The sequence below is a fragment of the Balaenoptera borealis genome, assembly GCF_965194805.1.
Source record: "Balaenoptera borealis genome assembly, chromosome: 8".
In the NCBI taxonomy this organism is placed as follows: domain Eukaryota; kingdom Metazoa; phylum Chordata; class Mammalia; order Artiodactyla; family Balaenopteridae; genus Balaenoptera; species Balaenoptera borealis.
This window is the reverse complement of record NC_138865.1, coordinates 121,996,895-122,015,288: the sequence shown is the minus strand read 5'-3', so window position 1 is coordinate 122,015,288 and position 18,394 is coordinate 121,996,895. Positions and strand designations below refer to the sequence as shown.

At 64.6% G+C, this 18,394-nt stretch overlaps 2 protein-coding genes across 6 annotated transcripts; one reads left to right on the top strand and one right to left on the bottom strand.

The window, feature by feature from the left end:
* Nucleotides 1-879: 879 nt before the first annotated feature.
* DPP7 (dipeptidyl peptidase 7) lies at nt 880-4,672 on the top strand. 4 transcript variants are annotated; one of them, XM_082402569.1, is made up of 13 exons: nt 905-1,065; nt 1,136-1,249; nt 1,335-1,474; nt 1,557-1,720; nt 1,946-2,081; nt 2,160-2,241; nt 2,337-2,503; nt 2,690-2,750; nt 3,138-3,286; nt 3,382-3,538; nt 3,701-3,765; nt 4,094-4,164; nt 4,289-4,672. In XM_082402569.1, the coding sequence occupies exons 1-13, from the start codon at nt 984-986 to the stop codon at nt 4,467-4,469; spliced, it is 1,569 nt and encodes a 522-aa protein (XP_082258695.1). In that variant the 5' UTR covers nt 905-983; the 3' UTR covers nt 4,470-4,672. The 4 variants fall into 4 exon arrangements, with proteins under 4 accessions (XP_082258698.1, XP_082258697.1, XP_082258695.1 ...); XM_082402570.1 differs by having other exon boundaries at nt 918-1,065; nt 3,168-3,286; XM_082402571.1 differs by lacking the exon at nt 3,701-3,765 and having other exon boundaries at nt 886-1,065.
* Nucleotides 4,673-5,671: 999 nt separating this feature from the next.
* MAN1B1 (mannosidase alpha class 1B member 1) lies at nt 5,672-18,213 on the bottom strand. Of its 2 annotated transcripts, none has more exons than XM_082402567.1 (13): nt 17,967-18,213; nt 17,456-17,564; nt 16,635-16,750; nt 14,794-14,948; nt 14,403-14,512; nt 13,213-13,398; nt 12,342-12,490; nt 11,781-11,969; nt 9,460-9,650; nt 8,585-8,705; nt 7,930-8,127; nt 7,714-7,845; nt 5,672-6,953 (listed from the first exon to the last, which is right to left on the bottom strand). In XM_082402567.1, exons 1-13 carry the CDS (start codon nt 18,075-18,077, stop codon nt 6,750-6,752), a joined length of 1,971 nt encoding a protein of 656 aa, XP_082258693.1. In that variant the 5' UTR covers nt 18,078-18,213; the 3' UTR covers nt 5,672-6,749. The 2 variants fall into 2 exon arrangements, with proteins under 2 accessions (XP_082258693.1, XP_082258694.1); XM_082402568.1 differs by having other exon boundaries at nt 11,781-11,921.
* Nucleotides 18,214-18,394: the final 181 nt, after the last annotated feature.

Genomic DNA, 18,394 nt, shown 5'->3' with positions numbered 1-18,394 from the left:
CCGTCCCAGCACCAGACAGTCCAGGCCTGGGCAGAGCCTGGGGGTCGAGCTGGCCGGGGACAGTCTTGGGAGTGGGAATGGGTGGCTCCCCTCCCCGCTGCTGCCCGGGGCGGGGCCGCCTTCCCCACCTGCTCTGGGCCTGGCTCACTGCCCACGCCCCCAGCAGGACTGTAGTCAGCGCGGCCCCACCTGTGCTGAGCGGGCCGCCCAGCTTGGCCTGTCTGGCCGCTCACCAGGCCCTGGACTGGCACAGGGGAGAGGTGGCCCTTCCGTCCTCTGGGTACTGCGGAGCCAGTGAGGGGGCTGGCCTGAGCGGGAGGGGAGAGGGTCCCAGATCCCAGGCTTGGCCTCCTAGCCTTCTCCACCCCCACGAGCTGCCCAATCTCCTGCCGGGGCTCCGAGGCCCCCGCTCGCCCGCCCCCTGCCCAGCCACACGGGCCCTCACTGTTGCTCGGACAGAACAGGCTCTTTTCTCAGGGCGGCCGACCCTCTTCGACGGAGCCCCCACCCCATCCTCCTAAGGCTCCCTCCCTCTCAGGGGTCGTTCTGAGCAGCTGCTCAGGAGGCGGCCTTCCCCAGCCCTGCCCTTGAGAGTGCCCCTCCCCTGGGCCTGCCCGCTGGGGGCCCGACCAGGACAACGCCGTGTGGCCAGCAGGGGGCTGGGCAGGGGGGCAGTCACTTCCCGCCCGGTGCGTGTGTGGCACGGCGCCCGGCCCTCAGCAGTGGCCGCTAGAGGACGGGTGACTGGGCAGGCACGTCCCCCGCCCCAGCACCGGGCCCTCGAGCCCTCAGCCCACTTCCTGTGCCCCCAGAGCGACCATCTTCACGGTGACACACGAGTGCCGGAAGCTTGAGGACCCGGAAGCTGGCCGCTGGGGGAGCGGGCGGAGCTGCTCACGGCCCCGCCCGGGTCGTCACGTGAGGGCTTCCTGCTGGTCACGTGACCCCGCCCACCTGACCCGAAGCTGGCGGGCAAAGTGAACATGAGCTTCCCGCCCCAGCCGGCGCTGTGCTGGGCCCTGGCCCTGCTGCTGGCCCTGCAGCTGCGCAGCCTGGAGGCCGGGGGTGAGTGCCGGCCCGCGGGCCCCCCACCCGGCACCCCCAGGTCCGCCCCGCTGAGCGCTGTGCCCTCCAGCCCACAGAGCCACGGACCCTGACTTTCAGGAGGCCTACTTCGAGCAGCTCCTGGACCATTTCAACTTCGAGAGGTTTGGGAACAAGACCTTCCGCCAGCGGTTCTTGCTGTCAGGTGAGGTCGCCCTGGGGACAGTTCCTGCTGTCGGATGAGGACGGGCACCCCACGCCTCACCCGCCCCCTCGCCTCCACCCGACAGAGAAGTTCTGGAAGAGGGGCGAGGGGCCAATATTCTTCTACACGGGCAACGAGGGGGACGTGTGGTCCTTCGCCAACAACTCAGGGTTCATCCTGGAGCTGGCGGCGCAGCAGGGGGCCCTGGTCGTCTTTGCCGAGCACGTGGGTACCGGCTGGGGCTGGGGGTGGGAGTGGGGGCCAGACCGGGGCGCGGGGTCAGTGACCCCTGTTCGCCTGCCCACAGCGGTACTACGGAAAGTCTCTCCCGTTCGGTGAGCAGTCCAGATGCCGCGGGTACACGGAGCTGCTGACGGTGGAGCAGGCCCTGGCCGACTACGCGGGGCTGCTCCGGGCGCTTCGGCAGGAACTTGGGGCCCGGGACGCCCCCGCCATCGCCTTTGGCGGGAGGTGCGTCCTTGTTTCCTTTCTCTCCCGGAACAAATGCAAGCCTGGCCCCGGCCAGAATTTCTTTGGGTCTTAGAAGTTTGGGGTCCTTTGGGGACATGGGGTGGGGTCTCTGAGAAAGGAGAGAGGAGGCAGGTGTCGTCGCGGAGGCGCACCGGGGCCGGCGGGGGCAGGGTGCTGCAGGGGTGGCGTGCGGAGCCACCCAGCTAACCCTGCGCCCCTGCCCAGCTATGGGGGGATGCTCAGCGCCTACATGAGGATAAAGTACCCGCACCTCGTGGCGGGGGCACTGGCGGCCAGCGCACCTGTCGTCGCGGTGGCAGGCCTCGGTGACCCCTACCAGTTCTTCCGGGACGTCTCGGCAGTAAGTGAAGCCTCCGGCCCCGGACCCTCCCCCAGGCAGGCCAGGCGGTGGGTGCAGCCACACCCTTCTTTCCTCCAGGACTTTGAGGGCCAGAGTCCCGAGTGTGCCCAGGCCGTGCGGGACGCCTTCCGGCAGATCAAAGACTTGTTCCTACAGGGAGGTGAGGAGGCCGCCCCCTGCCTCCCTGCCCCCCATTCCCCCTCCCCCACCTGTGCTTGAAGACTCCAAAGGCCCTTGTCCCGCTCCTCCTGGCAGCCTATGACGCGGTCAGCCAGGAGTTCGGCACCCGCTGGCCACTCTCTGGCCCGGGGGACCTGACCCAACTCTTCGGGTTTGCCCGGAATGCCTTCACCCTGCTGGCCATGATGGACTACCCGTACCCTGTCGACTTCGTGGGACACCTTCCTGCCAACCCCGTCAAGGCGAGACACCCACCCCTGGCTGGCGGGAACCCGGGGAGGGCAGTGTCCTGTGGACAGGGAAGGGCCCGGCTGCCCTGGGGTGGTCAGAGCTGGCCAGCCCCAGGACCTTGCACCCACTCTGGGACCTGGGACTAGGGAAGGTCTCGAGGGGGGTGGCCGGCTGAGGGGCTCTGCTGGCACCCACAGGTTGGCTGCGACCGGCTGCTGAGTGAGAGCCAGAGGATCAAGGGGCTCCGATCGTTGGCCGGTGCGTCTGCCCACCTGCCTGGGCTGGTGTCGAGCGTGAGGGGCCCAGTGTTGGCATGGGAGCAGGTGGGCTGAGGAGCGGGCGGGCAGCACAGAAGCTTCCACTTGGCCCCTGGGGCAGGAGGTGGCCATCCCCGTTGTGGCCCAGCCTGGAGAGCGCGGACCCAAGGGCCTTCTGGGAGGTCCCCAGTGCAAAGGGCAGCACACCCCACCTCAGCCCACCCTGCTGGGAGGGGGAACAGCAAGGTGGGCTGGCCAGCTGCCCTCAGCAGCCAGGACAGGAGCTGACAGTACAGACCCCAACCACTCCACTCCTCACTGGGCTCACAGCACCCCAGAGCCCCTGACACCTGCTGGACCCGTCTAAGGGGGCAGGGTGGGTGTCCAGGCACCCAGCCCCAGCACCCCTCTCCCCCAGGCCTGGTGTACAACTCCTCGGGCACGGAGCCCTGCTATGACATCTACCTGCAGTACCAGGTCTGTGCCGACCCCACAGGCTGCGGCTTGGGCCCTGATGCCAAGGCCTGGGACTACCAGGTATGGGGGAGCTGGGGGCCTGGGACTGCCAAGTATGGGGTGCTACACGTGGTGTCCTGGCCCCCTGGCCTGATGGTGGTGCGGGTGTCCCGCAGGCCTGCACTGAGATCAACCTGACGTTTTCCAGCAACAACGTGTCGGACATCTTCCCTGACCTGCCCTTCACTGAAGCCCTGCGCCAGCAGTACTGCCTGGACACGTGGGGCGTGTGGCCCCGGCAGGACTGGCTGCAGACCAGCTTTGGGGGAGGCGGTGAGGCTCAAGGCAGGGGTGGGGGCGGCATCCTTCCCCCTGCACTGAGCTGCCTCTGTTTCCCACACTCCCTGGATATAGCTGGAGTTTGATCCAGCCCCTGGGTCACAAATTTGGGGGGCCCCACCCCGTCCCCACCACTGCTTGCTCTGTCCTTTTCAGACCTCACAGCTGCCAGCAACATCATCTTCTCCAACGGTGACCTGGACCCCTGGGCAGGGGGAGGGGTGAGTCACTGCCAGGAAGTCCCTGCCCCTGTGTGGGTCCCAGCGCTCTTGGCTCTGTACCTCCTTGATTTTTGTTGCAGTCTTCATTGTTCCCTCCTCTCCCTTTGTTGGTTCTATTCCTGACTTTTACGGCGACCTGACTTTTGGCTCATTAATCTTCACCTTTCATTTGTAATGGGACGGTTCAGGTCTGTGCAGTCACCTCAAACTACTGCTTTAACTGCACCCCACAAGCTGGGACATGCAGCCTCCCAGCAGGTTGTGCTGCGAGGCTGAGGCCCAGGGCACAGTCTGCAGCCCTGACACGGAGGCTCCTTCAATGATCCAGATTCAGAGCAACCTGAGCACGTCAGTCCTCGCCATCACCATCCACGGGGCAGCGCATCACCTGGACCTCAGGTGCAGTCCCGCCTGGGGAGGGCGTGCAATACCTGGCCTGGGCCGATGGGTGGACGTGGGCTAGGGTGGTGTGAGGCCCGGGGCCTGCCAGCCCTGCTGAGTCCCCCCCACGCCCGCTCCTCAGAGCGTCCCACCCAGAAGACCCCGCATCTGTCGTGGAGGCGCGCAGGCTAGAGGCCACCCTCATCGGCAAGTGGGTCGAGGCAGCCAGGCATGAGCGACGGCTGCGGCTGGCACAGCACGGGGGCCCAGAGGCTGAGGGGTGCACCTCTAGCAGGACCAGAGAGGACTTGCTGGGAGCCTGAGGCGAGTCAGGGGGGAGGAGCCCCGGCCCAACCTCCTGAACCTGGAGCTCGGCCAGGGTGGGCAGGGCCTTGCCCGAGGGAGAGGCCGGACAAACACTGGTGTCCTGTCCCATGTCCTGTCCTGTCTTGAGGCCCTGGACGCAGTGAACACGCTTACACCACCTTCTAAACTCCGCTGATAAATAAAGCAGTCCTCAGTTCCCGTCTGTGTCTTGGGTGACGGGGGATGCCGGCCTTGCCTGCGGCTGGCCAGTCCACACCCACCACGAGAGGCCACCCCAGTGAGTCTCCCCCTCCCTTCTCAGCTGTCCTCTTCATCCTCTTCGTCCCCAACCACTGCAGTGTCTGTCTGGGGAGCCCTGCGGCCCCCAAGTCCCCCTGCTTGGGGCCAGGCCTGGGCGGGGGCGGGGGGACAGTCTGCGTCACTCAGCGGACTCAGGCCCCACCCTGTGGGAACCCTGCCGCCCAAGAGGCTCCTGCGCTGGGGTGTGGGGGGCGGGGGGCGGGGCAGCGACGGAGCACAGCGCGCCCTCCAGCTGGGGAGGTCCTGCCAGGCAGGCAGACCGACCGTGAGAGGCAGGGCAAGAGGCCGGCTGAGACACAGGCCCTGCACACCTGCCGGGCACCTGCCGGGCACGGAACCTGCGGGGCCCGTGGGCAAGTGGAGGGCGGCAGCCCTGAGGGTGAGCACAGAAGGTGCGAGTGGAGGCGGGGCCACAGCAGCAGGCCAGGCCCTGCCTGACCCCGGGTCCGGCGCCTGTTGTAGAGGCTTCTAGGAATAACGATGTCTCCTCACATTTAACACGGAGAAAGGGCTGGCCTGTTCTACAAGGTCACCAGGGCCTGGGAGCTAGGGCCAGCTGAGGCCCAGGATCCTGGCTCCTCTCTGGAAAACCACCCTGGGGGTCAGCCCTAAGGCATGGGCGCTGCCGGCTAAAGACAAGGAATGAGGGCTTCCCTGGTGGTGCGGTGGTTAGGAATTCGCCTGCCAAGGCAGGGGACATGGGTTCGAGCCCTGGTCCGGGAAGATCCCACATGCTGCGGAGCAGCTAAGCCCGTGCGCCACAACTACTGAGCCTGTGCTCTAGAGCCCGTGAGCCACAACTACTGAGCCCGTGCACCTAGAGCCCCTGCTCCGCAACAAGAGAAACCACCGCGGTGAGAAGCCCGCGCACCGCAACGAAGACCCAATGCAGCCAAAATTAAATAAAATAAATTTATTTTTTAAAAAAGGAATGAGATAGGGTGACCAGGCACCCTGAGAAGGAACCCCAGGTGCGGACACCCCACACACCAGAGAAGCGGGCAGAGCAGGTGGGGCCCACCATGCTCACTGGCACCGGCAACCGTCACAGGCATACTCTCACCCTGGGCTCCACTGTGGCCAGCACCTGCCCCGTGGAGCTGACACTCCCAAATCTCCCCCCCAGGGGCAGGGGCAAAGCTGACCTCTGGACACATGTCAGACCTGACCCAAACAAACACTGCCCCTGCCGACCCTCCCCGTTTCACAGTTGCGACTCCGGAAACAAAGACACAGCGGGTGCCAGTTAGAACAAATGTACTTTTATCGCCACTGAAAAGTCCATCAATCAGGGCTGGCCTGGGAGCCGGTGAACTTGCCCATCCAGCCCCGGCAAGGGCAAGGGGAGGATCCCTGAATCCAACGTGTAACCACCACAGCCAGCCAGGGGCCCGGATCCCCATGAGGCCACAGATGCCGAGACCCCCGGGTTGGGGCATGTTCACAGGCTGTGAGGCCCCGAGGCTGAGCTGTACCCAGGCTGTCCCCGCAGCACCTGTCTCTGATCTCATCATGGGCTCTGGGGACCCAGTGTGGCCCAGGGTGACCAGAGGGCCCAGGACCCCTAGGAAGCCCTGCACGGCCAGCAGGAGGGCATTTAGGTTTCAGGAATGTAGTCACGATTTGATTTTCTCAGGAAGAAGGAAGAGGCTCCCCGGGTGGACCGGACCTCCCTGAATCACAGCGCTGATTTATTCCTACTTGTTCCTAACGGTGCCCCGATGAGAACCAGGCAAGGAGCCCAGAACCAGTGGCAGAGCACCAGAAGCCCAGCGGCCACCCCAAGCAGCTATGAGGCCCTGAAACGTCCTGGCCCAGTTGCCACTGCCTCTGTCATCAGCCCGGCCTGGAGCACGTCCAGCCGGCTGGGTGGACACCACACAGCCAAGGTCAGGGCCAGGGTCTTGCCGACAGGCACCCTCGATGACAGGACTCATCAGTCCCCCGGGCAGCACCCACTTGGGAGCCGTCCCGCCCTAGGAGGGGGCCCAGATGGGCAGGGGGTGAGCCTCCGTGTTGAACACGTAAGTGTCCAAGCTGAGCAGGTCTGGGTCATCGGAGAAGAGCAGATACAGGTACTTGAGCGTCTCCCCCAGAAAGAAGCTCTCCATCTTGTCCCTGGGCTGGGGATTGCGGGGGTCCTGGACGTTGCTGATGGAAGAATAGCCGCCAGAGGGGACCTGCACGAGAGCCAAGGCCACAGCGTCACGATGCAGGCTCAGCCCTTTCAAGGGCTGCAGGCTAGAGGCACCCTCCCGAGACCCTGCCCCACCGCAGCACACACGGCTCCCCAGGGCAGGGTCTGGGGCGGTGAGGACCCCAAGGCCCACAAGAGGACTGGCCGCCCTGGAGGTCAGCCGTGGTTCCTCCAGGGACCCCCTGGGCGATGCCAGCAGCCTGCAAGTGACCAGATGGAAAGTGCGACCTCCAGAACCTGTACAGGTCTTGCAAAAGCCCTGAGGTCACCCGAGGGGTGTACAACCCAGCACCTCACGTGCCACAGGGCAAAGATCAAGTCTCCGCTCTGCTGGGGTGGGCAGTGGGCCCTGGGCAGGGCAGGACCTTCTCTGAGCCATGGCCCCGGCTGTACGATGGGCGGCTGGGCCTGAGCACAGCGGGGGTGGTGGTGGTCACGGCACCCGTCCTGGGGAGCAGCGGCCCAGAAGTCACCTCCGGGTGGGAAAGTGCTGCCCAGGCCACACAGACAACCCAGGAGGGACACGCTCTGTGCACCTCGGGCCACGGCAGGGACCCTCCCCACACAGGCGGCCCCCCCGAGAGAGGAAGGAGGGATGCCCTGGCCCCCGGGTCATATACACCTCGAGGGCAGTGCTGGGCAGATGGGCGCTCGCGGCCAGGGTGGGGCCTCCCCCATCCAGCCACTTGGCAGGTGACGGTGAGGAGCTGGGGACGAGGACCAGGCGGCGGGCGGGCCCTCACCCTCGTGTACGTGTTGAAGCTTCGCAGGAGCTCCCAGCCCCAGTCCTGGTACTTGCGGTCGCCCGTGAAGCGGTACAGGTAGAACAAGCTCTCCACCGTCTCGGGCCGCAGCAGGTTGTGTCTGTCGGCCGCCTGGGGAGGAACGCGGGCTCAGGATTAGCCTTGCCACGCCCCTGCCCTGGCGCCGCCGGGCCCCAAGGCCCCAGCGTGGCTCACCTTGACCTGCACGTCCTTACGGGACTTCTGGGGGTGCAGGTTGAAGTGCACGATTTCGGGGCTCAGCCCCGTCTCCATCTGACGGTTCATCTGGTAGCAGGTGTCCATGAGCGCCCGGGCCAGCTCCATGTGGTCGGCAGGCAGGCCGTGGTGGGCGCCCAGAGCTAGCGTCCCTGGCAGGAAGCACACCAGGTGGTCCTGGAATCAGAGGGTCACCTCACCACCGTGGACCTGCGGCCTCACGGGTTCCACACGGGTCCAGCGTTATCAGGCCTCCCATGTTCCCAGGAGCCAACAGGCCTGAGTGCCGGCAGGGCTCCAACAGGGGACTGAACTGCAGGCCACACACCAGGGGCCCCACGCGCGCAGGGCAGAAGCTGCTAGAAGGACCGGCACCTCCCAGGGAGCACATGCTGACCCGGGTCTCCCTCACCTCCTGCCCCAGACGGCCGACGGAGCACCAGCTGCAGGAGGACAGGGGGAGGGGGAGCTGGGGGCGGGGCTCCCCGAGCATGGAAGGCGGGGCTTGGAGCAGGGGAGGGGCCCCGGCACCACACAGACCTCAGCTCCCCCTGTCACGAGCCATCAGATGTCAAGGACAAAGGGTGGAGCCCCAAGACCCCGCTAGGCCACGTCAGACCACGCTCGTGCTCACCATCTTGGCGCTGAAGCGGCCGTGCGCGAGTTCCCCCACGAAGGTCAGCTTGCCGGGTTCAGATCTGTGCAGCAGGTGCTTTTTGATTCCCTCCACGGCTTCGAGGTAGTCTTCCAGCAGCCTGTGCAGACCAGCGGGGCCCGTGTGCTCGGGCCAGGCGGGCGCACAGCCCCCGTGTTCCGGCAAAGGGCACGACCCTGAGCTCCCGTCCCCATTCTCGCGGCTGCCCTGTCTGGGGTGGCGCCCCGCCAGTCTCCGCGTGGAGGCCCGTGCCAGCCCCGCGGGCTTCTGCCCCCGCCCCTCACCAGGGCCCGTGCCTCCCCACCAGCCCCAAGGGGCCACCAGAGACCAGTCTCTGCCGAGCCCTTGGCCCCGACGCGCCCACCCCGGTTCTCTGAACCAGCCCGCGAGCTCCCCAGTTGGTGACACCCTCGTCTCACCCGTGGGTGATGGCCTGGAGCTGCCCATGCCCCTGATTCTGGGTCACTGTCACCCCTGGCCTGAGACTTGAGGTGATCCCAGCACCCTCGTGAGGGTTCATCTCTATTTTCTAAGCTGGACGAGGAGCTAGCGCCGCTCCCCGGGAAAGCGTGTGTTTTCAGGGTCAGGGCACTGAGCTCGAGGAGGCCCAGGTGGCCCTGGCTGCCGGCTGCGGGAGCGGACGGGCAGAGGGGCGGCCACAGGCCCGAGGAAGACCCCGGCTGCCCGGCACTGGCGAGCCGTGGACCCCGGCGGCCGGCCGGGCCCTGGCTCTGCACACAGGCTGTGAGGAGACACCCGCCCCGCGGAGGGCCCCGGCCCTGGCTGGTGAGGCTGCCTGTTCCCCCCACCCCGAGAGCTGGGGCCCGCCCCGAGGGCAGAGAAACGGGCCTCACTGTGTCTCCTTCTTCCCCCCCTGGATCCACTGCTTCAGCAGGTACTCGTAGTAGCTGTCGGCCCTGGCGCCCAGGGTGAACACGCCCAGGTGGGTGAAGAGCCCGCTGTTGGTGTTGATGAACATGGGCACCAGCCCGTCCTTCTTCCCGCGCAGGGAGTGCACGCGCCTGGTCACCTCCTCCACGGCCTCCTGGGGCAGAGGAGGGCAGGGCAGTGAGCAGGGCGGGCTGCGCTCCTTGGACGCTGCCGCCCCGACGGGCCCGACCACAGGGCTGAACCCGCCCTCGCCACGGTCCTCAGCCCCCACCCTTGGGGGACATCTTAGGAGCAAGTGGCCACCATAGCGCATGTATGCGTCCTGACAACGTGCACACAACCCCTTCAGTCCACTGATGGGCAAAGGACCTGACGACGCACTTATACACAGAAGATACACAGCACCCCAACACGCAAACTCAGAAGACGAACCACTGACTGTCAGAAAAATCAATCCAGCAAGACACAATCACACACACCAAGAGGTACAAGTATGGCTGGACAACACACGAGGACGTCTGTGCAGGATGGGACCCGACAGGAGACGTGTTGTCAAGATCTCCAGTGGGACACAGGCCAAAGCTCAGCAGGTGACCGTCTAGACACGCGGTCAACCCACACGATAAAGCCTGTCTGCACTCGGAAAGGAAGGATTCTGACCAGTCCTGCAACCTTGAGGACTGCACGCTCACTCAACGCCCAGACTGCAGCCACTGCAGGAAGGACAAGAACTGTCCAGAATGGGGCCCGTGCCAGAGCCCAGCCCTGTGAGGCTGCCAAGGGGGGTCGGCAAACAGTGCTGGGTTCAATCTGGGTGAGGGAATTGTTCTGGAATTACATAATGATGACGGTCACAAACATGTGAGTACACGCAATGTACACAGAAGAAGACAAGATTTCTCGATATATAAACTAAATCTCAATTAAAAACAAAAGGGAGGGCATCTCTGGTGGCACAGTGGTTAAGAATCCGCCTACCAGTGCAGGGGACACGGGTTTGAGCCCTGGTCCGGGAAGATCCCACATGCCGCGGAGCAACTAAGCCCGTGCGCCACACCTACTGAGTCTGTGCTCTAGAGCCCGTGAGCCACAACTACTGAGCCCTGGAACCACAACTACTGAAGCCTGCACACCTAGAACCCATGCTCTGCAACAAGAGAAGCCCCCACAGTAAGAAGCCCACGCACTGCTACGAAGACCCAATGCAGCCAAAAATAATTAATTAATTAATTTAAAAATAAAAATAAAATGCCATCTTTAAAAAAAAAGGGGGCTTCCCTGGTGGCGCAGTGGTTGGGAATCTGCCTGCTAATGCAGGGGACACGGGTTCGAGCCCTGGTCTGGGAAGATCCCACATGCCGCGGAGCAACTGGACCCGTGAGCCACAACTACTGAGCCTGCGCGTCTGGAGCCTGTGCTCCGCAACAAGAGAGGCCGCGATAGTGAGAGGCCCGCGCACCGCGATGAAGAGTGGCCCCCACTCGCCGCAACTGGAGAAAGCCCTCGCACAGAAACGAAGACCCAACATAGCAATCAATCAATAAATAAATCTTATAAAAAAATAAAAAAAAAAAGGAGAGGGAGAAAAAAAGCTGAAGAAATAGAATCAACCTGAGAGGAAGGCCCACAAGCAGAGACATCGTGCACAGGCGGGGCCCTGCCTAAGGCGGGCGAGCAGACACTGCTGGAGGCAATAACGTATGGAGAGCCAAGAACAAAAAACATGCGTCAGCGTCAGCCCTCCGTTCCACGTGCACCAGCTGGTCCCGCCACACAGCAGCAGCCACGCCAGCAACACCGCTCCAGCCGCCCACCCAGGACAGACACGTGCGTGGGCACAGTCCAGGTGCCACGGCTGGGGTGACCCCAATGTCATCTGCACTGAACTGGCTACACAACCCGGTGACTCCACACATCCCACGGCAGCAGCCACGACGGAGCCAGCCGCCCCCACTGGCTCAGGAGAGCCGCGGACAACAGCAGGTGGACCCGGGGCCACACAGAGCGCCGCACGACAAGACGTCCACTGCCAGGACCCTAAGGACACGGGACTGCACGGGGGTGGGGCCGGGCAGAGGACTCACCCTCCAGTCAATGCCTTTCATGCCTGCACCTCTGATATCACGAGATAACGGGATTCACCAGGAAAAACGTGGGACAAAACCGAAAACGACACTGGTCTCATGGCCCAGGATCAATGACCGCACAGACCTGCACCTGCCCCACTGAACCAGAGACAGCCCGCTGCACACCTGCTCCAGCTGGAAGCACAGCGCCCCCGTACCTGAAATTTCTTAACTCCCGTGAGACGAGAGAGCTCTCGGAACTCCAGCTGAATGCTTGTCACCTCGGCCACCGTGCTGTCAGAGGTCCAACGCGGTGGGTGGGCAACTCCAGTGCCGATGTTTACGTCGGAGTACGGAATCTTAGAGGGTGTTTGGAACGCAGGCATTAACCGATTTCCAAAATCCTCCTGACACACAACACAGCGATGAGTCAGAGATTCCTGTCCCAGAGCGGCCTGTCTCCATGGCACGACACTGACCCGCCGCCCGTTTCCATCTAATCCAGCGGAGAGATGAGTCTGCCGGCTTCACGCGGCCCCACCCCTGAGGAGCTGCAAAAGCCGAGCTGGACTCAACCAGCTCCGAATGACCATGCCTGCAGGCGGCAGGGCCGCTTCAGCCACGCACGTGCACGGAAACAGACTCGAGTGCGTGGAGGGGAGAGCAGACTGCAAACAAACGCCTCCCCACCCCGATCCCACGAGAAAAGGACCGACCGTGCAGCACTCGAGACCCCAGTGCCCCCAGGACGTGAGCCGACCTGGTGCCGGGACACTCACAGCCTTTTTCAGAAAGAGGACATCCCCGGACAAGTGGAAGGCGCTCAGAAGACCCCCCAGGATCCGGATGGTGCTCTCAAACAGGTTGACGTCCACGTTTTTCTGAAACAATAACCTCTGGGACACCCACTTCCTGGCTTCTTCAAATTCTATCACGTGAAACAGTAGCGATACAGGAACAAATGAACAGTCCAAGCATTTCCCTGACTGCTCCCTCTGGGGCCACATGCATCCCCTGCAGGGTTTCAACGTCACTTCCTAGTGCAAGAGGGGACCCTGAAGGCTTCCAATCCCGCAAAAAAAATCGAGCCAGTGTGCAGCTGGGGGAAGGCCATGCAGCACGAGGTCAAGTGCTCGACAATCACAGCCGCGCTACAGAGGACCACGAGGGTGAGTGAGTGGCAGGCGGTCTTCAGCCCAATCAGAAGACTTAAAACAGATGTTTAAAATGCCAGTTTAGAAACACCTAGAGACACACCATCCCAACTTAGCCCCATCTGCGCGGCACAGGAGGACATTAGGGAGAGATTCGGGGCGCTGGCGACTCCGTCGGATCACGTGTCACCTCCCACCACCGGGCCCCGCCTGACTGCAACAGAAACACGGGCTGGGAACGCCCCTGGAAGCCCACCTACAGCCTCACTCAGCTCTCGGCAGGGGGCGCAGGGGACGCCTGTCCTGAGCATCCCCTGGGCGCCTGGACGAGGGGACAAAGGAACTGCCCACGGCCAGCACGGCCACCCTGGCACCCAGGACGAGGGGAGGCGCAGCCCAGCGGGACACGGCGCGTGGACACCTCCCGGGCCAGGCCCACTCGGGCCCGAGGGTCACGCACGAGAGCTCGGCCCCCGTGCTAGGGACGAGCAGATACCTTTCTTCAGACCCAAAATCCACATGGTGTCCAGGGCGTCGATCAGCGTGAGGCCGAGGCCGAACCACTCGCTGAAGGACTTGGACACGGGCTTCAGCTCGTCGTGGCCCCAGGCGAACTTGCGGTATCCGGCCCACGCGTGGCGGAAGGCAGCGACCACGGCCTTCTGGCGCTCGTTCTGCGAGGCTGCGAGGAGGGAAGCGGGGCGTGGGCGCCCGGACAGAGCCGTCCTGCGGCCCCATGGCGAGTGAGGCTGACGTGGGGTACCGTGGGCTGTAGTGAAGGTCTGCGCAGGACCCGCTGCCTGGCCTGGGCCCATCTGCCTCCACCAGGGCCCAGCGGGGACCACCCTCCGGGGGGCAGTGGCCACTCGCAAAAGATCAGAGGCCGCAGGACCACTACGGCTGCGACGTGCAGTCTGGTTTGGGGACATCAAACGTGACAGGCGCTGGTGACCCGGACAAGAATACCTCGTCTGGCGGTGCCGCGTCCTGCCCGATCAGCTGCGGGCACTTCCAAAGGGGACAAAACGGGGAGCAGACACCGCCAAGGCCGCTCAGACACTCCCCAGGGCGCCCTCGGGGCGCGTCCAGAGACAGCTTCCCGCCACACGCAGGGGGACCATGCGCACACACGGGGCTACCGCGCAGGGGAACACGTGTGTCCACGGCTTCAGCACACGTCCCGTCAGCGTCGACACCCACGGCTCTGCCGTCCATTTCTAACCCCACACGGTCGCCCCGTGTCCCCACTCCGGGCTCTCCTGTCCTCCCTGGGGGCTCCAGCACCGAGAGCAGAGGGTCCCGGCGGTGACCCAGACTCAGTTCTCCTGTCCGTGGAATGGGAACAGGACAGACTGACCCCTCAAGGGGCAACATGAGGACCGCAGCCCCGAGGCCCCTGGCTGCCCGGACACAGGCGGGAAACGAGCCTCCCGCACACACGTTCCTGTGCGGCTGCAGCGCCGGACACGGGACAACAGCCGCCAAGGAGCCCCACGTCGTCACCAGAGCTCCAAGGGGTGCCTGACCCCGAGACCCGCGCGTCCCTGCACCTGGGTGTCCAAGGCTGAGCGGCGCTCGGAGGGACGGCAGGAGCCCCCCGCCGCCCCGCCGCTCCTGTGCGTGTCCACACGCCCCCTCCCTCAGAGTGCCCAGGGCAGGCCCGAGAGGGCGCAGGCGGGACCTCACCTGGACTGTTCCTCGTCCTGAGGGCCTGCGGGGAAGGCCTGGCGGGGGCCTCTGCCTTTCTCAGAGGCAGCTGGGTGCCCTGCTCCGGTTCGGGCCCTGTGCCCCTCCGGCTGGAGCGGGAGGAGGGAGAGCGCTCAGACCCCGGGCAGAGGTGCTGACGCCCCGAGGTCGAGGTCGAGGTCACAGCCGAGCTGGGCTCAGACTCGGCCTCCACGCGGGGGGCCCTGCCCCGCCCTCCCACCCCCCACGGGGCACACGCTGTCTGCGAGGAACAGGAGCGAGAAGGCCATTACGCGTCAGGCTGTTTCTCTGTCGTTCAGGGAAAGAGACACCACAGAGACCCCGACGGCCTCTGCGCCCCCATTCAGCCCGCCTCGGCTGCTGCCGGTACCTGACGCGGCTTCCCTGCGCCTCGTCTTCCCGGGGACCCTGGCCCACCGCCTCTGCCCTCCTCTGGGCCTCTTCCTGCCTCCCGTCCTTGGCGGCTCCATCGGGGGCTCTAATCTGCAGGTTGGGGGGTCCCCGTCGGAAATGCCTTGGAGGCTTCTGGGCAGAGACAAGAAGAGACAAGAGTCACTCGTGAAATGATTCCATCGTCCATCTGGGACGCTGCCCCCCGTCTGACGCGGCCCCGCGCAGGGAGCACTGTGGACTCGCGCAGCGGCTGCAATTCCCACGGGAACTTATTTTCATTTTTCCCACGACAGGCAGCTCTGGGAGGAGCCCCTTACTCGCCAGCTCCTGGCCCTGACCACCCGGATGGAGGCTCTGCCAACGGGCGAGGGTCACCCTGGACAGCGGGTTAAGCCCCTGGCAGGGACGTTTCCGGCTGTCAGACCCTAAGGGTAGCAGGGCCGGCAGGGGCAGAGCCAGCACGGCCCCACGGACGGAGCCGCAGACGGCACTGTCGCAGGCCCGCGCCCGGACTCCCCAGCTCCCTCCTCGGAAGGGTGTGGCAGAGGTGGCCGGTCAGTGACAGAGCGCTGCGGGCAGGGCGGCGCCCCTCCTGGCTCCCAGCCAGCCCTCAACAGTGCGCGTGGCTGGCAACTCCTCCAGGACGTGAGGACGCTGACTTGTGAATGGAAAAGTCTCTGCTTTTCAGCATCCGTGGAAACCTTGCTGGAGGATCCCGGAAGACATTCTCCTTCCAAGGATTCAAACCCCACCAAGCTGCGCCCCCCGGGTCAAGAGCGCAGGTCTGGCCGAAACAAAGCTGCATCGCTCAAACAGGCCCTGGGGACGAGTGCTGGCGTCTGAGCGGAAGAGAAGGTCCGAGCGGCCTTCAGGTGCACAGCGGCCCCAGGACTTGTGCCAGAGGAGACACGGGTGCTCAGCCCCTCACCTCCAGCCCCTCCTAGACACCAGAGACGGGCTCCTGGACGCTGAGGTGTGGGAAGGTGTCTCTCAGTGGGGAATGTGCCGCGTTCTGCTTTCACAGGACTCTGAAGGTCAACAGGCAAAAGGGCAGCCACGGAAGTGGAAGAAAGGATGCTCACGGCTCCAAAGGGAGAAATTCCCTCTTTTACCCACAGAGCCTCCAGGAGGACACGGGGAGAACGGCCGCCTGTCTCTCCCCGGGGCAGCCCTGCAGGGGTGTGAGGCCGGCACCTGTCCCAGGATCCTCTCCCTGGGGGGCCCTCGGCGCATATGGACGGACACCCCAACCCGCAGTGGAGGGTGTCCCCAGGTGCAGAGCGCCCCGGGTTCTCCAAGGCCGTGCCCCCTGGAGCCACCGCCCTTTGCAGGGGACTTTCCCTGGCTCTCTGGCTGCCCAGACTGCCCTCTAGTCTCCACGTCCTCCCCCCGTCCCCGGAAGCGCCCCAGCACGAGGCCTCGCCCCTCCCTCCCCCTCTCTGCGTACTCCCAACCCTCTCCCCCAGGCCCCGACTGACGCTCGGGCCCCCAGCAACTCGGTCTGGGCAGGTCCAGAGCGGAGCGCCCGCCTGAGCGTCCCCCGTCAGTAGCTCCCACAGGAAAGGGATGGGTCTCGTTCACACCTACCAAGGATCCGGCACAGCAGATGCGCAAAGAAGATGAAGGACAGAATGGCCCTCCTCCTTTCCCCCGTCTCCTTCATCCAACCAGCCCAGAGTAAGGAGTGTGAGGTTAGAACCTCAAACAAATGGGAAGAAACAGGACCCTTCCCAGTCTGTCTGAAACAGCACGTACTGTTCCGAAGTGCTTCTGGCACGGGCCCGGGTTACAACTCCACGGAGAGTTTATTCAAAGTACCTGAGGGGACACCCCCGCGAAGGTTTCCGGGTTCTCAGCTGCTCTCCGAGGAGCTGGCAAGACGGGTGGATTTGCGGGTCTCATCTTCGGCCCTTCTGCCGACCTGCTGCCCACGGCTAAACAAGAGGATCTACTTTATCTCAAATTCGCCACAAGGCCTGGAGGACATTCAACGTGCACTCGAGACAGCATGCACACAGCTTTGACTCCGTGTAAAAGGACGCGGTGGGACCTCCAAAGAGGGCAGTTCAAGCAGTTCCAGAACGGCCACAGGGAATCACACCTTTTCCGAAGCACCTGGCAGTTTCTGCCCTTATCCCCACCCACGTGCCCGTTACTCTGCCTTTATGTTTTCCGTTTCGGGAAGGGCACAAGGTGGCACACGGGCCATTTACTGGAGTAAACCTACAGTGGCTCTTTAACTTTCCTCCTCAAAGAAGCCATCCTAGAGCAATTCAGAAGGGACCCCGCACCTCCTCGCTGGCACCCTGCCTGGCCCTGCCCAGCTCCCGGTAGCGCGTGTTAGGAAATTCACGCAACGCGTTCAGACTCAGCATTCAGTCTCAGGACCTGAATCTCGCTGTGAGACAGAGAGGGTGAGATGCCGGTCCTCACAGCAGACATTTGGGAAACAGTCACACAACCTCAAATCAACAGCCACCTCCCAGCCGGGGCGTGGGAACACTCTAGGCTTCCCTGTATTTCCACTTCCTGCCAATGTGTTGACGTCTACGCCTCCTGCAGCTGCGAGATCGCGCTGCTGCCGCTTAGCCCGCCCTCAGGGACCCCCACGGATCACTGCGGAATCGTGGAGCTGGTACCTTTCCACTCGTCGGCCACGCTGATGTAGGACAGGAGGCCGCAGAGCATCAGGAACGCCAGCAGGAAGAGGACCACGTTCCGCTGTAACCTCGACAGCTGCTTCCATTTCTGAGACAGACAGACAGACAGTGACACTTTTTACTGAAAAGAGCACAGCTGGAAATCTCTCCCACTGTGACACACTCCGTGGGGACGACGAGGAATTCCGGAGGCCCAGCCTGGGATCTGCTGCTTTTGAACTGGAGGAAGTTGCCTCTCGGCAGGGGCCGCAGGCTGGGATGATACTGCTGCAGACGACACACCGCACGGGCCCGCGATCGAGGAGAATGCAAACCCACGCGGAGGCCGTTTCTGGCTCACAGGTGGGCAGCGGGGAAAGACCGGCAGCCCGCGTGTGCTGGCTCAGGCTCCGCCGGCCTCGCCTCGGCCCTGCAGCCGGGGACCCCGGGAGCCGCGGGGCCGGCCCCGTTCGTGTGCTCGCCCTGGGGAGGCCCCCAGGCCGCCCCTCACCCGCCAGAACGAGCGCCGCCTCAGGCCCTGGACGCCGTCGTAGCTCCGGCCGGGGCTCAGCGTCACCGAGATGAAGTCCCGACGCGGCGGCAGCGGCGGCGGCGGATACATGACAGCGGCAGCGGCAGCGGGCCGGGGAGCCTCGCCCTCCGGCGTCGTCAGGAGGCCCGGCTCCGAGCTGGGCCGTGAGGCCGACAGGTCCGACGCCGGTAGGCGGCCATCGCGGGGCCGTCGACTCCCCGCCCATCGCTCTGAGCCAATGCGCCTTTGCCGCGCCCTCGGAGTCTCACTGCGCCTGCGCCCGCCGTCGCTGCTCCTGCGTGCGGACTTACGTCTCACGGCGCGCCTCCGTCCGTGCGCGTTGACGTCACGCCCACACTGCTCGCTCCTGCGCACATCCCGCTGGTGTGGCTGCGCAGCCGGAGGGG

Coding starts and splice junctions, on each gene's coding strand:
- MAN1B1 (XM_082402567.1), bottom strand. CDS start 18,077: ATGTATCCGCCGCCGCCGCTGCCGCCGCGTCGGGACTTCATCTCGGTG. Junction 9,651..11,780: donor CGGGAGTTAAGAAATTTCAG/GTACGGGGGCGC, acceptor CCTCTGCCCCAG/GAGGCCGTGGAGGAGGTGAC. Junction 7,846..7,929: donor GTAAGGACGTGCAGGTCAAG/GTGAGCCACGCT, acceptor GTTCCTCCCCAG/GCGGCCGACAGACACAACCT.
- DPP7 (XM_082402569.1), top strand. CDS start 984: ATGAGCTTCCCGCCCCAGCCGGCGCTGTGCTGGGCCCTGGCCCTGCTG. Junction 1,066..1,135: donor GCGCAGCCTGGAGGCCGGGG/GTGAGTGCCGGC, acceptor TGTGCCCTCCAG/CCCACAGAGCCACGGACCCT. Junction 1,250..1,334: donor CCAGCGGTTCTTGCTGTCAG/GTGAGGTCGCCC, acceptor TCCACCCGACAG/AGAAGTTCTGGAAGAGGGGC.